This window comes from Salmo salar, chromosome 25 (assembly GCF_965601325.2).
Source record: "Salmo salar chromosome 25, fSalSal1, whole genome shotgun sequence".
Taxonomy (NCBI): Eukaryota; Metazoa; Chordata; class Actinopteri; order Salmoniformes; family Salmonidae; genus Salmo; species Salmo salar.
In genome coordinates this window covers 43477213-43495108 of record NC_138315.1, presented here as the reverse complement: position 1 = coordinate 43495108, position 17896 = coordinate 43477213, and the positions used below count along the sequence as shown (strand labels likewise).

The following is a 17896-nucleotide window of genomic DNA, read 5'->3' as shown; positions in this document are numbered from 1 at the left end:
TGCTATAGTGCACTTACCATTCACCCCCCCACACACTCTCTCACTCGCTCTGTCTCTCACTCTCTCCTTCTATTTGTGTGTGGTCTTGCTGAATGGTGAGGCCTGCTCTCCCCCTGCCGGTGAGAGAGAGAGAGAGGGTGTGTGTGTGTGTGTGTGTGTGTGTGTGTGTGTGTGTGTGTGTGTGTGTGTGTGTGTGTGTGTGTGTGTGTGTGTGTGTGTGTGTGTGTGTGTGTGTGTGTGTGTGTGGGAGAGCGTGTGTGAGAGCGTGTGTCTCCTTCACTACAGCAGACCCTCCGCCACTCGAGGAACAGCCCACCACACATATGGAGCAGCAGTCTCTCCCACTCTCTCAATTCAATTCAATGTAAGGGCTTTATTGGCATGGGAAACATATGTTAACGTTGCCAGTGAAGTAGATAATAAACAAATGTGAAATCAGTTTCAAAAGAATAAAGACATTTCAAGCATCATATTATGTCTATATACAGTGTTGTAACGATGTGCAAATAGTTAAAGTACAGAAGGGAAAATAAATGAACATAAATAAATATAGGTTGCATTTGAATGTCGATTATGGCAGCCCCCCGCACTCTGATTCAGAGGGGTTGGGTTAAATGTGGAAGACACGTTTCTGTTGAAGGCATTCAGTTGTACAACTGACTAGGTATCCCCCTTTCCCTTTCCTTATTTACAACGGTGTTTGTTCATCACTGGTTGCAGTTTTCTTGTTGCAACAGGTCACAAATCTTGCTGCTGTGATGGCACACTGTGGTATTTCACCCAGTGGATATGGGAGTTTATTAAAATTGGATTTGTTTTGGAAATCTTTGTGGGTCTGTGCAATCTGAGGGAAATATGTGTCTTTAATATGGTCATACATTAGGCAGGAGGTTAGGAAGTGCAGCTCAGTCTCCACCTCATTTTGTGGGCAGTGTGCACATAGCGTGTCCTCTCTTGAGAGCCAGGTCTGCCGACGGCGGCCTTTCTCAATAGCAAGGCTATGCTCACTGAGTCTCTCTCTGACACACACACACACACACACACACACACACACACACACACACACACACACACACACACACACACACACACACACACACACACACACACACACACACACACACACACACACACACACAGGCGAGCCCTTCAATAATAAAGGCCCCTCAGGCGTTCAGTAAAGGCACCTTAAAAAGACACCTGTCTGTAGAGAGCAGAGAATATCCTGATCCAAAACACACCCCTGAACAGCCTGACCCAAAACACCCCCCCGAACAGCCTGACCCAAAACACCCCCCTGAACAGCCTGACCCAAAACACCCCCCTGAGCAGCCTGACCCAAAACATCCCCCTGAACAGCCTGACCCAAAACACCCCCCTGAACAGCCTGACCCAAAACACCCCCCTGAACAGCCTGACCCAAAACACCCCCCTGAGCAGCCTGACCCAAAACATCCCCCTGAACAGCCTGACCCAAAACACCCCCCTGAACAGCCTGACCCAAAACACCCCCCTGAGCAGCCTGACCCAAAACATCCCCCTGAACAGCCTGACCCAAAACACCCCCCTGAACAGCCTGACCCAAAACACCCCCCTGAGCAGCCTGACCCAAAACATCCCCCTGAACAGCCTGACCCAAAACATCCCCCTGAACAGCCTGACCCAAAACATCCCCCTGAACAGCCTGACCCAAAACACCCCCCTGAACAGCCTGACCCAAAACACCCCCCTGAACAGCCTGACCCAAAACACCCCCCTGAACAGCCTGACCCAAAACACCCCCCTGAACAGCTTGACCCAACCCCTCCCCTCAACAGCCTGACCCAAAACACCCCCCTGAACAGCTTGACCCAACCCCCCCCCCCCCCCCCCCCCCGAACAGCCTGACTCAAAACACACCCCTGAACAGCTTGACCGAAAACACCCACCTGAACAGTCTGACCCAAAACACATCCCTGAACAGCCTGACCCAAAACACACAACTGTCCTTGATGTTTAAAGGTCTGGACATCTACAGAAACTGGAATTGGCGGAATGTGTTTGAGAGAGTTTCAGAACAAAACGTATTAGCTATTACATCTCTCTCTTCCTCTTTCTTTCTCACTCTCTTTCCCTCCTTTCTCTTACTCTCATTGTCTGTCCCTCCTTTCTGTTACTCTCATTCTCTTTCCCTCCCTTTCTGTTACTCTCATTCTCTTTCCCTCCCTTTCTGTTACTCTCATTCTCTTTCCCTCCCTTTCTGTTACTCTCATTCTCTTTCCCTCCCTTCTGTTACTCTCATTGTCTTTCCCTCCCTTCTGTTACTCTCATTCTCTTCCCCTCCCTGCTGTTACTCTCATTCTCTCTCTCCCTTGTTTTCCTCTCTATTGCCCACCAATCTTTACATCCTCCCTTCCCTCCTTGCTTCCTCTCTCCATCTGTTCCCCTCTTCTTCCTTCCTGCTTTCTTACTCTCTCTATTCCTCCCTTTCTTTTAATAGCAATGCAAGGGTAGAGGATGAACATTTGTAGAAAGACACGCCTGCCTCATTCGCTCACTGCTGTGTGCATGTGTATGTTTGTATGTGAGAAAGAGAGAGAGAGAGAAAGTGAGAGAGAGAGACAGAGAAAGACACAGAAAGAGACAGAGAAAGACACAGAAAGAGACAGAGAAAGAGACAGACAGACAGACGACGACAGACAGACGCGCGCGCGCGCAGACAGACAGACAGACAGACAGACAGACAGACACGACAGACAGACAGAGAGACAGACAGAGAGACAGACAGACAGAAGACAGACAGACAGACAGACAGACAGACAGACAGAGACAGACAGAGAGAGAGACAGACAGACAGACAGACAGACAGACAGACAGACAGACAGACAGACAGACAGACAGACAGACAGACAGACAGACAGACAGACAGACAGACAGACAGACAGACAGCAGACAGACAGAGAGAGAGAAAGGACATTTACAGAACAACAAGAACACACTCACTGTTTCCTGTCGGTTTACATCCCAGTTGAAAATATGTTTGTTTACATACACACACACACATACTACATAAACACACACACACACACACACACACACACACACACACACACACACACACACACACACACACACACACACACACACACACACACACACACACTACATACACACACACACACACACACACACTACATACACACAACGCATGCAAGTGATCATCATCAACATGATCATCAACATTGGTGGCCTCAGCATAGCCTATACATCTGCATAGCCACCTAATGTCAAAGATATAGAGTCACTGTGTGTGTGTGTGTGTGTGTGTGTGTGTGTGTGTGTGTGTGCGTGCGTGCGTGCGTGCGTGCGTGCGTGCGTGCGTGCGTGCGTGCGTGTGCGTGCGTGCGTGCGTGCGTGCGTGCGTGCGTGCGTGTGTGTGTGTGTGTGTGTGCGTGCGTGCGTGCGTGCGTGCGTGCGTGCGTGCGTGCGTGCATGCGTGCGTGCGTGTGTGCGTGCGTGTGGAATCTCACCGTGAAGCTGTTGTTAACATTCTTAGTGCTGGACTCGGCCACGCTGGCATCAGATAGGTCCACCTCGTCAAATATCAGTGACTGCAGAGAGGAGAAGAGAGAGGAGAGATGAGAGAGAAAACAGGAGAGGAGTAAGAGGTGAGAGGAGAGATGAGAGAGAAGAGAGGAGAGAGGAGAGAGGAGAGAGGAGAGAGGAAAGGAGAAGAGAAGATAAGAGAAGAGAGGTGAGAATAAAGGAGAGGAGAGGGATGAGAAAGGAGAGGAGAGAGAGGAGAGAGGAGAGAGGAGAGGAGAGAAGAGAGGAGAGAAGAGAGGAGAGAGGAGAGAGGAGGAAGAGGAAAGGAGGCAGACAAAACAACAGAATAACTACTCAGAGTACGATAAAACACAAAAAATACTAAAATACACAAAACATATCTTGTCTCAGGCTGTGACTTCTATGAAGGAAATTCTATGGGAGTCTTATCTTAAACAATGACTTTAGGGCTGGGGTCAATCTCCACTGACCTAGAGAAGAAAATACAAATCAATTTTGAAGTCATAATGGAACAAATACTGACTTGAGAGCTGTGCACACTACTACAATGTACACATTTCCCTATAGGTCACAATGCATGATTTACATAAAGTCTGAGTTAAAAGCACTTCAACATCTGAAGTTAAGATTCAGTCCCTCATTTTCTAGCTGACCCCAACCCTGAATTTTAGTGTGCATTTACACAGGCAGCTAAAATCTGATATTTTTCCACTCATTGGTCTCTTGACCAATCAGATCAATAATTTACCAATCAGATCAATAATTGACCAATCAGATCAGCCCATCTTTCAGTATCATATACTTACTCTATAAGAATCATACATGCTCGTATGTTCGCTCAGGGCTAGTCAACCTTCCTAGAGGTGTGCAGGGTTTTGCTCCAACCCTGCTAAAACGCCTCTGATTCAGCTAATCAGCTGTTGATCATGACCTTGATTAACCTAATATGGGGTGTTTGCACAGGGCCGTATCAAAAGCCTGCACCCAGTACAGCTCTCCTGGAGGAGGGTTGGCCATCCCTTTGTTCTATTGACACCTGTAAGCATGACGTATTATCACACACTATACACATATCATATGGTAACAGGTGAGAAGATAATAAGCTGGTAGTCTATGGTGGTAGTAATGGTGTTATGAAGCAAAATAAAGTACAATGCTAATGATGATCAGGGATGAATCAACATAGGCCAAGTAACTGTAGACCTGATGGTATCTGTTCAATGTAGGCCAGGTAACTGTAGACCTGATGGTATCTGTTCAATGTAGGCCAGGTAACTGTAGACCTGATGGTATCTGTTCAATGTAGGCCAGGTAACTGTAGACCTGATGGTATCTGTTCAATGTAGGCCAGGTAACTGTAGACCTGATGGTATCTGTTCAATGTAGGCCAGGTAACTGTAGACCTGATGGTATCTGTTCAATGTAGGCCAGGTAACTGTAGAGCTGATGGTATCTGTTCAATGTAGGCCAGGTAACTGTAGACCTGATGGTATCTGTTCAATGTAGGCCAGGTAACTGTAGAGCTGATGGTATCTGTTCAATGTAGGCCAGGTAACTGTAGACCTGATGGTATCTGTTCAATGTAGGCCAGGTAACTGTAGAGCTGATGGTATCTGTTCAATGTAGGCCAGGTAACTGTAGAGCTGATGGTATCTGTTCAATGTAGGCCAGGTAACAGTAGACCTGATGGTATCTGTTCAATGTAGGCCAGGTAACTGTAGACCTGATGGTATCTGTTCAATGTAGGCCAGGTAACTGTAGAGCTGATGGTTTCTATTCAACGTAGGCCAAGTAACTGTAGACCTGATGGCTTCTATTTAACATAGGCCAAGTAACTGTAGACATGATGGTTTCTATTCAACGCAGGCCAAGTAACTGTACACCTGATGGTTTCTATTCAATGTAGGCCAAGTAACTAGACCTGATGGTTTCTATTCAATGTAGGCCAAGTAACTAGACCTGATGATTTCTATTCAACGTAGGCCAAGTAACTGTAGACGTGCTGGTTTCTATTTAACATAAGCCAAGTAACTGTAGACGCGCTGGTTTCTATTGAACTTAGGCCAAGTAACTGTAGACCTGATGGTTTCTAATCAACGTAGGCCAAGTAACTAGACCTGATGGTTTCTATTCAATGTAGGCCAAGTAACTGTAGACCTGATGGTTTCTATTGAAGCATGGCTGATATTTGTCCCACTTATGGCACAGACTCCCTCCTGCTACTGATTGAGCTGGTGCATCAAGGCCATAGCCTGGCCTCTCACCACAACCACACACACACACTGAATGAGAGTAGATGAACCCAAGTCAATGTTGGAACATCCTAAGTCAGTCAGTCAGTCCGTCAGTCAGTAGAGAGCAGTCAGTCAATCAGTCAGTCAGTAGAGAGCAGTCAGTCAATCAGTCAGTCAGTAGAGAGCAGTCTTTCAGTCAGTCAGTCAGTAGAGAGCAGTCAGTCAGTCAGTCAGTAGAGAGCAGTCAGTCAGTCAGTCAGTAGAGAGCAGTCAGTCAGTCAGTCAGTTAGTAGAGAGCAGTCAATCAGTAGAGAGCAGTCAGTCAGTCAGTCAGTAGAGAGCAGTCAGTCAGTCAGTCAGTCAGTCAGTCAGTCAGTCAGTCAGTCAGTAGAGAGCAGTCAGTCAGTCAGTAGAGAGCAGTCAGTCAGTCAGTCAGTCAGTAGAGAGCAGTCAATCAGTAGAGAGCAGTCAGTCAATCAGTCAGTAAGTCAGTCAGTCAGTCAGTCAGTAGAGAGCAGTCAGTCTGTCAGTCAGTCAGTCAGTCAGTCAGTAGAGAGCAGTCAGTCAATCAGTCAGTAAGTCAGTCAGTCAGTCAGTAGAGAGCAGTCAGTCAGTCAGTCAGTAGAGAGCAGTCAGTCAGTCAGTCAGTCAGTAGAGAGCAGTCAGTCAGTCAGTCAGTCAGTAGAGAGCAGTCAGTCTGTCAGTCAGTCAGTAGAGAGCAGTCAGTCTGTCAGTCAGTCAGTCAGTAGAGAGCAGTCAGTCAGTCAGTCAGTCAGTCAGTCAGTCAGTAGAGAGCAGTCAGTAAGTCAGTCAGTCAGTCAGTCAGTAGAGAGCAGTCAGTCAGTCAGTCAGTCAGTAGAGAGCAGTCAGTCAGTCAGTCAGTCAGTCAGTCAGTCTGTCAGTAGAGAGCAGTCAGTCAGTCAGTCAGTAGAGAGCAGTCAGTCAGTCAGTCAGTCAGTAGAGAGCAGTCAGTCAGTCAGTCAGTCAGTAGAGAGCAGTCAGTCTGTCAGTCAGACAGTAGAGAGCAGTCAGTCAGTCAGTCAGTCAGTAGAGAGCAGTCAGTCAGTCAGTCAGTAGAGAGCAGTCAGTCTGTCAGTCAGTCAGTAGAGAGCAGTCAGTCAGTCAGTCAGTAGAGAGCAGTCAGTCTGTCAGTCAGTCAGTAGAGAGCAGTCAGTCAGTCAGTCAGTAGAGAGCAGTCAGTCTGTCAGTCAGTCAGTAGAGAGCAGTCAGTCTGTCAGTCAGTCAGTAGAGAGCAGTCAGTCAGTCAGTCAGTCAGTAGAGAGCAGTCAGTCAGTCAGTCAGTCAGTCAGTAGAGAGCAGTCAGTCTGTCAGTCAGTCAGTAGAGAGCAGTCAGTCAGTCAGTCAGTAGAGAGCAGTCAGTCAGTCAGTCAGTCAGTAGAGAGCAGTCAGTCTGTCAGTCAGGTCAGTAGAGAGCAGTCAGTCAGTCAGTCAGTCAGTCAGTCAGTCAGTAGAGAGCAGTCAGTCAGTCAGTCAGTCAGTAGAGAGCAGTCAGTCTGTCAGTCAGTCAGTAGAGAGCAGTCAGTATTTCAGTCAGTCAGTAGAGAGCAGTCAGTCAGTCAGTCAGTCAGTAGAGAGCAGTCAGTCAGTCAGTCAGTCAGTAGAGGCAGTCAGTCTGTCAGTCAGTCAGTAGAGAGCAGTCAGTATTTCAGTCAGTCAGTAGAGAGCAGTCAGTCAGTCAGTCAGTCAGTAGAGAGCAGTCAGTCTGTCAGTCAGTAGAGAGCAGTCAGTCAGTCAGTCAGTCAGTAGAGAGCAGTCAGTCTGTCAGTCAGTCAGTAGAGAGCAGTCAGTCAGTCAGTCAGTCAGTCAGTCAGTAGAGAGCAGTCAGTCTGTCAGTCAGTCAGTAGAGAGCAGTCAGTCAGTCAGTCAGTCAGTCAGAGAGGCAGTCAGTCTGTCAGTCAGTCAGTAGAGAGCAGTCAGTCTGTCAGTCAGTCAGTCAGTAGAGAACAGTCAGTCATTTCAGTCAGTCAGTAGAGAGCAGTCAGTCAGTCAGTCAGTCAGTCAGTAGAGAGCAGTCAGTCAGTCAGTCAGTCAGTCAGTAGAGAGCAGTCAGTCTGTCAGTCAGTAGAGAGCAGTCAGTCGCAGTCAGTCAGAGAGGCAGTCAGTCAGTCAGTCAGTCAGTAGAGAGCAGTCAGTCTGTCAGTCAGTCAGTAGAGAGCAGTCAGTCAGTCTGTCAGTCAGTAGAGAGCAGTCAGTCAGTCAGTCAGTCAGTAGAGAGCAGTCAGTCTGTCAGTCAGTCAGTAGAGAGCAGTCAGTCAGTCAGTCAGTCAGTAGAGAGCAGTCAGTCAGTCAGTCAGTCAGTCAGTAGAGAGCAGTCAAGCCAGGACCTGCTAATAGGATCAACATGATATCTAAACACAACCTGCCTGATGACGACATCACTACTGCCTGCGTCCTTGTTCTTAAAGAGCCGGAGGCCAACTACACTGCAGCTGTAGCTGGTAGAGGAATGCCCCTACTGTGTGTGTGTGTGTGTGTGTGTCCTTAAACACTGCAGCTGTCAGAGAAATGCGCCATTTATGACCCACTCTCCTGGGCTGGTTTAACAGCAGGGTGGGGACACCAGAGAGTGTGTGTGTGGAATGCCATCATAAACATTGCCACTTCTTCCAGCACTCTTGGCTGTCATGACATGGCTGGCATCACGTGTGTGTGAGTCTGTTTGTGAGGTCTTAGCAATGACACACGCACACACACGCACACACACCATTCTTATCAACTAACACACAGCAGGATGTATTGGACGTCCATTACAGAGACGGTGTAGATCAGGACCCTGTTCAAACACTTAAAAAACGTTATATCGTCCTTTTCTTGAACTAGTCATGAATCTGTATGTGATTGGATAAGGGAAACCCTTTCAACCAATCCAATTACTTCAAGGAAAGGAGGAAGCAAGTTTGGATTTCGGACGTATTGGAACAGGGTCCATGTCAGTGTTTCCCAATTCCAGTCCTCGAGTACGCCCAACAGCACACATTTAGTTCTGGGGCAGGTGGTAAAACTCTGGTCCACTGTGGGCCAGCTGGTTTCCCTAAGGTACTCCTGGATGGAAATGTTACGTTGATGCTTCATCTAGTCAGACATATTCACTGACCCAATAGAAGAGGTAGGAAGAAATGTCAAAACCAGCAGGACTGTAGCCCTCGAGAACTGGATTTACAGCCATACAGACTTAAATCAGAATAAAGCCTTACACCAGATCAGAGTCTAGAGCAGGGATCATCAACTAGATTCAGCCACGAGACAATTTTTTCTTGAGTGGATTGTTGGGGTCCAGGATCTAATTACAAATGATTTGTAGACTGCAAATGGATCGCAAGAAGCCCAAACAGAAATAATATTGGACTAAAACATAATCATTTCAAACCTTGCTTACATTTGTATACGATCACATCTCTTTTGTATGCGTGGGAATACTTTGGAACAGATTTCCAAAATTAAAATCAATCCCTTGGAGCTGAATTGCAGGTGTTTTTACAGTCTTTTTTGTCCAACAATAAAAATATGTATACCTGGGGAGCCAAATAAAACCACCCACATGCCAAATTCCCGCCAGTTGGGGAACCCTGGTCTAGAGCCTTAAATCAGAGTCTAGAGCCATAAATGAAAGTCTACAGCCTTAGAGCCCTAGGTCAGAGTCTAGAGCCTTAAGTTGGCGTCTAAAGCCTTATGTCAAATTCTAGAGCCTTAAATCTGAGTTTTGAGCCTTAAATCAGAGTCAAGGGATGGGGTGGGCGAGGATGGGATGGTACTAAGTTGGACCAGTCCTGGTGCTGCAGCTGACCCGTATCGACATCAGACCTTCCTCGGATCCGCTAGCCGGTGGAGTGCTGCGAGGCCCTGCCCAGCACACGGACAGGACCCTCCAACATACACGACTCCTGGACACGCCACGCAGCGCCCGCTCCTGCCACCGGGCATGGGCACTGCCAGTCTGGGAGGTCAGGGGTTAGGGTTAGAGGTTAGGAGATAGGGGTAAAGGGAATACCAGACTGCCACAGCATAAGTTAGCGCAGGAGAAGGTGATTAGAAAAGACTGGAAGCTTAGAGGTAAGTGGTTAAGTTTCAGGACTCCTGCCAATGAGCCAAAGGAGGGGGTTTGGGTCTGGGGTTTTGTAGGTAAGAAGGTTAAGAGTTATGGGGTTCAGGGGTTCAGGGTCAGAGGTAAGTTCAAACAGTTATGAGGGTTAGGGATTAGGAATGGATAGGGTAGGGTAGGAGAGGCGTTAGGGGTTCTGGAGGGAAGAATGTTAGAGGTTATGTAGGTTAGGGGTAAAGGGATGCAGGAGAGAGAGGTCAGGGTTAAGGGTCAAAGGACAAAGGGCTAAGAAGTTTTAGGGATAGGGGTTCTGAATATATAATTAGTGGTAAGGGCAGTCTTTAATACTGGTCCTGGAGAGCTACAGCGTGTGTTGCAGGCTTTTGTCCCAGCCCTGCATTAACACACCTGGTTCAACTACTAAATGCTGTGGTACAGTATATAGCCTGTCTATCTGCCATGTGCTGCTGCTGGGCCTCTATAATGGGCTACTATGGGAGTCAGTGAGAGTATTGTTTTTCTAACTATGTACAGTGTATTTGGAAAGAATTCAGACCCCTTGACTTTTTCCACATTTTGTTACGTTATAGCCTTATTCTCAAATGGATTAAATATTTTTTTTGCTCATCAATTTACACACAATCGCCCATAACGACAAAGCAAAAATAGGCTTTGAGAAATGTTTGCAAATGCATAACATTATTCAAACTGAAATATTACATCTACATACATGTAAGTACTCAGACCCTTTACTCAGTACTTTATTGAAGCAGCTTTGGCAGTGATTACAGCCTCAAGTCTTATTGGGTATAATGCTACAAGCATGGCACACCTGTATTTGGGGAGTTTCTCCAATTCTTCTCTGCAGATCCTCTCAAGCTTTGTCAGGTTGGATGGGGAACGTTGCTGCACAGCTATTTCCAGTTCTCTCCAGAGATGTTTGATCGGGTTCAAGTCCTGGATTTGGCTGGGCCAATCAAGCACATTCAAAGACTTGTCCAGAAGCCATTCCTGCTTTGTCTTGGCTGTGTGCTTAGGGTCGTTGTCCTGTTGAAAGGTGAACCTTCAACCAAGTCTGAGGTCCTGAGCGCTCTAGAGCAGATTTTCATCAATGATCTCTATGTACTTTGCTCCATTCATCTTTCCCTTGATCCTGACTAGTCTCCCAGTCCCTGGCGCTGAAAAACATCCCCACAGTGTGTTGCTGCCACCACAATGCTGGTGCCAGGTTTCCTCCAGACGTGTCGCTTGGCATTCAGGTCAAAGAGTTCAATCTTGGTTTCATCAGACCAGAGAATCTTGTTTCTCATGGTCTGAGTCCTTTAGATGCCTTTTGGTAAACTCCAAGCAGGCTGTCATGTGCCTTTTACTGAGGAGTGATTTCCATCTGACCACTCTACCATAAAAGCTTGACTGGTGGAGTGCTGCAGAGATGGTTGACCTTCTGAAAGGTTCTCCCCATCTCCTTAGGGAACCTCTGGAGCTCTGTCAGAGTAACCATCAGGTTCTTGGTTACCTCCCTGACCAAGGCCCTTCTCCCCCGATTGCTCAGTTTGGCCGGACGGCCAGCTCTAGGAAGAGTCTTGGTGGTTCCAAACTCCTTCCATTTAAGAATGATGGAGGCCACTGTGTTCTTGGGGACCTTCAATGCTGTAGAATTTCTTTGGTAACCTTCCCCAGATCTGTGCCTTGACACAATCCTGTCTCTGAGCTCTACGGACAATTCCTTCGACCTCATGGCTTGGTTTTTGCTCTGACTTGCACAGTGAACTGTGGGACCTTATATAGACAGTGTGCTTTTCAAATCATGTCCAATCAATTGAATTTACCACAGGTGAACTCCAATTAAGTTGTAGAAACATTTCAAGGATGATCAATGGAAACAGGATGCAAATGAGCTCAATTTGAGTCCCTAAGCAAAGGGTCTGAATTATTTAGTAAATAAGGTATTTCTGTTTTTTATAATTAATACATTTGCAAACATTTCTATAAACCTATTTTGTCATTATGGGTTACTGTGTGTAGATTTAATACATTTTAAAATAAGGCTGTATCGTAACAACATGTGGAAAAAGGGAAGGGGTCTGAATACTTTCCGAATGCGCTGTAAATGTGTGTGTGTGTGTGTGTGTGTGTGTGTGTGTGTGTGTGTGTGTGTGTGTGTGTGTGTGTGTGTGTGTGTGTGTGTGTGTGTGTGTGTGTGTGTGTGTGTGTGTGCGTGTGCATGTGTGTGTGTACCTTACCTTGGCATCTTTGGCATAGTAGAGTGTTCGTCCTCTCAGTTTGAAATAGCGTTTTTTCCACCTCTGGAATGAACTTGTCTGTTTCAGCAACAATCCCTCTTTCACGCTGGTCTAGAAAGAGAGAGTGGGTTGAGGTGGGGGGGTAGAAGAACATTGTTGTTAAATTTGACCTCAATTAACTTTTTTATTGTCTGAATAGAGAAGCAAACTGACCCCAACCCCCATGTCAATCCACAAACACCCATGGAGCCACACAAACACCCATGGAGCCACACAAACACCCGTGGAGCCACACAAACACCCATGGAGCCACACAAACACCCATGAAGCCACACAAACACCCGTGGAGCCACACAAACACCCGTGGAGCCACACAAACACCCGTGGAGCCACACAAACACCCATGAAGCCACACAAACACCCATGGAGCCACACAAACACCCATGAAGCCACACAAACACCCATGGAGCCACACACACACCCGTGGAGCCACACAAACACCCATGGAGCCACACAAACACCCATGGAGCCACACACACACCCATGGAGCCACACTCACACCCATGGAGCCACACTCACACCCATGGAGCCACACAAACACCCATGGAGCCACACACACACCCATGGAGCCACACTCAAACCCATGGAGCCACACTCACACCCATGGAGCCACACTCACACCCATGGAGCCACACTCACACCCATGGAGCCACACACTCACACCCATGGAGCCAAACTCAAACCCATGGAGCACAGCATATGCATGTTTTACCCTCCAGGTAAGGGCATGTCGTCATCTCTGTGGAAAGTCCCAGCGACTGGCAGAATTTATCCCTCACGCCAGTCTTTCTTCTCCCATGCATGAAATACGCACACACACACACACACACACACACACACACACACACACACACACACACACACACACACACACACACACACACACCACACACACACACACACACACACACACACACACACACACACACACACACACACACACACACACACACACACACACACACACACACACACACACCGTGCCCAAGCCTGTAGTCACTGATCACACCTCTGTGTTTATCTACAGGAAACTCTGCTGAGATAAGGTGTGTGTGTGTGTGTGTGTGTGTGTGTGTGTGTGTGTGTGTGTGTGTGTGTGTGCGTATTTCATGCATGGGAGAAGAAGGACTGGTGAAACAACAGAGAAGAAAAGAAAGACCATTACAGATCCCTCGCTTCTCTGACCCAGTATAAACACACATCACTCACACTCAGGCCTGAGAGACATAGAGAGAGAGAGAGAGAGAGAGAGAGAGAGAGAGAGAGAGAGAGAGAGGGAGAGAGAGCGAGATAGAGAGTGGGAGGAAGAAGAGCATTTTATTCCCTAGTTCTAACCGTCTGTTGAACTCAGTGGTTTGAACATGTTTTAAATCCTTTGACTAAATAAGCATCTGTCTTCTACCCTCAAGTTTGACATTACTTTAAGAGACCCTCACAATGTGGAAAAGAAGTGTTTGAGCCATGTTTCCCCTTTAAAATATTTTTCATGGGGACATTTACAGGCGAACCAGAGAGAGAGAGATGTATGAACTGTATTTCAAATCAAATCAAACCAAATTGTATTTGTCAAATGCGCCAAATACAACAGGTGTAGACCAGTAAAATGCTTACTTGCAAACCCTTAACCAACAACCCAGTTTTAAGAAATATAAGAGTCAAGAAAATGTTTACTAAATAAATTAAAGTTTTAAAAAGTAACATAATAAAATAACAATAAGGAGGCTATATCCAAGGGGTACTGGTACTGAGTCAATGTGCGGGGGGTCAGGGTTAGTTGAGGTATTTGAGGTCATATGTACATGTAGGTAAGGGTAAATTGACAATGCATAGATAATAAACAGCGAGTTGCAGCAGCGTAAAAAAAGGGGGTCAATGCAAATAGTCTGGGTAGCCATTTGATGAACTGTTCAGCAGTCTACTGGCTTGGGGGTAGAAGCTGTTAAAGAGCCTTTTGGACCTAGACTGGTGCTCCGGTACCGCTTGCCGTGTGGTAGCAGAGAGAACAGTCTATGACTAGGGTGTCTGGAGTCATGTGGTAGCAGAGAGAACAGTCTATGAATAGGGTGTCTGGAGTCATGTGGTAGCAGAGAGAACAGTCTATGAATAGGGTGTCTGGAGTCTTTGACAATTTTCAGGGCCTTCCTCTAACATGTGTGTGTGTGTTTCCCACAGGTTATCCTGTCTCTGGGACAGAATCTGCTCTCTCCTTCCGCGACAACTTAGATCTGCTCTCTCCTTCCGAAAATAAACAAACACACACACACACACACACACACACACACACGGAAACACTGGGTGAAGACCAGCACTCTGGGGGCACACAGGGGAGGGGGACACAAACAGGGAGGGCTATTTTTAGCAGAGGAAACGTGTTCTCTGAGGGGAGAACTACAAACAGAGACATAGGCTTGTAGCTGACATTCTGGCTGTCAACCAGCTGTGTCAACTTAAACCCATCCGCCACACAGTCTCACTAACAACATACAGACTGGATACGGATAACTCACTGTCTCACTAACAACATACAGACTGGATACGGATAACTCACTGTCTCACTAACCTGGATACAGATAACTCATTGTCTCACTAACTAACACTGCCAGGATATGGATAACTCACTGTCTCACTAACCTGGATATGGATAACTCACTGTCTCACTAACTAACATACAGCCTGGATACGGATAACTCACTGTCTCACTAACCTGGATACAGACTGGATACGGATAACTCACTGTCTCACTAACAACATACAGACTGGATACAGATAACTCACTGTCTCACTAACAACATACAGACTGGATACAGATAACTCACTGTCTCACTAACAATATACAGACTGGATACAGATAACTCATTGTCTCACTAACTAACACTGCCAGGATATGGATAACTCACTGTCTCACTAACTAACACTGCCAGGATACAGATAACTCACTGTCTCACTAACTAACACTGCCAGGATACGGATAACTCACTGTCTCACTAACCTGGATACGGATAACTCACTGTCTCACTAACTAACACTGCCAGGATACAGATAACTCACTGTCTCACTAACTAACACAGCCTGGATACGGATAACTCACTGTCTCACTAACCTGGATACGGATAACTCACTGTCTCACTAACCCTGCGGATACGGATAACTCACTGTCTCACTAACCTGGATACGGATAACTCACTGTCTCACTAACACTGCCGGATACGGATAACTCACTGTCTCACTAACCTGGATACGGATAACTCACTGTCTCACTAACTAACACTGCCAGGATACAGATAACTCACTGTCTCACTAACCTGGATACGGATAACTCACTGTCTCACTAACTAACACTGCCAGGATACAGATAACTCACTGTCTCACTAACCTGGATACGGAAAACTCACTGTCTCACTAACTAACACTGCCAGGATACAGATAACTCACTGTCTCACTAACCTGGATACGGAAAACTCACTGTCTCACTAACTAACACTGCCAGGATACGGATAACTCACTGTCTCACTAACCTGGATATGGATAACTCACTGTCTCACTAACTAACACTGCCTGGATATGGATAACTCACTGTCTCACTAACCCTGCCGGATACGGATAACTCACTGTCTCACTAACTAACACTGCCAGGATACGGATAACTCACTGTCTCACTAACTAACACTGCCAGGATACAGATAACTCACTGTCTCACTAACTAACACTGCCTGGATATGGATAACTCACTGTCTCACAAACGAATACTGCCAGGATACAGATAACTCACTGTCTCACTAACTAACGCCGCCAGGATACGGATAACTCACTGTCTCACTAATCTGGATATGGATAACTCACTGTCTCACTAACTAACACAGCCTGGATATGGATAACTCACTGTCTCACTAACGAACACTGCCAGGATACAGATAACTCACTGTCTCACTAACTAACACTGCCAGGAAACAGATAACTCACTGTCTCACTAACCTGGATACGGAAAACTCACTGTCTCACTAACTAACACTGCCAGGATACAGATAACTCACTGTCTCTCTAACCTGGATACGGAAAACTCACTGTCTCACTAACTAACACTGCCAGGAAACAGATAACTCACTGTCTCACTAACCTGGATACGGAAAACTCACTGTCTCACTAACTAACACTGCCAGGATACAGATAACTCACTGTCTCACTAACTAACACTGCCAGGATACAGATAACTCACTGTCTCACTAACTAACACTGCCAGGAAACGGATAACTCACTGTCTCACTAACCTGAATACGGAAAACTCACTGTCTCACTAACTAACACTGCCAGGATACAGATAACTCACTGTCTCACTAACCTGGATATGGATAACTCACTGTCTCACTAACCTGGATACGGATAACTCACTGTCTCACTAACTAACACTGCCTGGATATGGATAACTCACTGTCTCACTAACCTGGATACGGATAACTCACTGTCTCACTAACCTGGATATGGATAACTCACTGTCTCACTAACTAACACTGCTAGGATACAGATAACTCACTGTCTCACTAACTAACACTGCCAGGATAAAGATAACTCACTGTCTCACTAACCTGGATACGGAAAACTCACTGTCTCACTAACTAACACTGCCAGGATACAGATAACTCACTGTCTCACTAACCTGGATACGGAAAACTCACTGTCTCACTAACTAACACTGCCAGGATACAGATAACTCACTGTCTCACTAACCTGGATACGGAAAACTCACTGTCTCACTAACTAACACTGCCAGGATACAGATAACTCACTGTCTCACTAACCTGGATACGGATAACTCACTGTCTCACTAACTAACACTGCCAGGATACAGATAACTCACTGTCTCACTAATCTGGATATGGATAACTCACTGTCTCACTAACTAACACTGCCAGGATACAGATAACTCACTGTCTCACTAACTAACGCTGCCAGGATACGGATAACTCACTGTCTCACTAATCTGGATATGGATAACTCACTGTCTCACTAACTAACACAGCCTGGATATGGATAACTCACTGTCTCACTAACGAACACTGCCAGGATACAGATAACTCACTGTCTCACTAACTAACACTGCCAGGAAACAGATAACTCACTGTCTCACTAACCTGGATATGGATAACTCACTGTCTCACTAACTAACACTGCCAGGATACAGATAACTCACTGTCTCACTAACCTGGATACGGATAACTCACTGTCTCACTAACTAACACTGCCAGGATACAGATAACTCACTGTCTCACTAATCTGGATATGGATAACTCACTGTCTCACTAACTAACACTGCCTGGATATGGATAACTCACTGTCTCACTAATCTGGATATGGATAACTCACTGTCTCACTAACTAACACTGCCAGGATACAGATAACTCACTGTCTCACTAACTAACGCTGCCAGGATACGGATAACTCACTGTCTCACTAATCTGGATATGGATAACTCACTGTCTCACTAACTAACACAGCCTGGATATGGATAACTCACTGTCTCACTAACGAACACTGCCAGGATACAGATAACTCACTGTCTCACTAACTAACACTGCCAGGAAACAGATAACTCACTGTCTCACTAACCTGGATATGGATAACTCACTGTCTCACTAACTAACACTGCCAGGATACAGATAACTCACTGTCTCACTAACCTGGATACGGAAAACTCACTGTCTCACTAACTAACACTGCCAGGATACAGATAACTCACTGTCTCGCTAACTAACACTGCC

At 46.3% G+C, this 17896-nt stretch overlaps 1 protein-coding gene across 5 annotated transcripts in view; it reads right to left on the bottom strand.

The window, feature by feature from the left end:
- Positions 1-17896, bottom strand: part of LOC106586831 (diacylglycerol kinase eta) — a 159743-nt gene that overhangs the window by 109825 nt on the left and 32022 nt on the right. For all 5 annotated transcript variants that reach the window (XM_082969173.1, XM_014174538.3, XM_082969174.1 and 2 more), the window contains 2 exons: positions 12084-12194; positions 3510-3590 (listed from right to left, as the gene is read on the bottom strand). In XM_082969173.1, coding sequence (XP_082825299.1) covers positions 3510-3590; positions 12084-12194 — 192 coding nt within the window. The remainder of the gene's footprint in view (positions 1-3509; positions 3591-12083; positions 12195-17896) is intronic.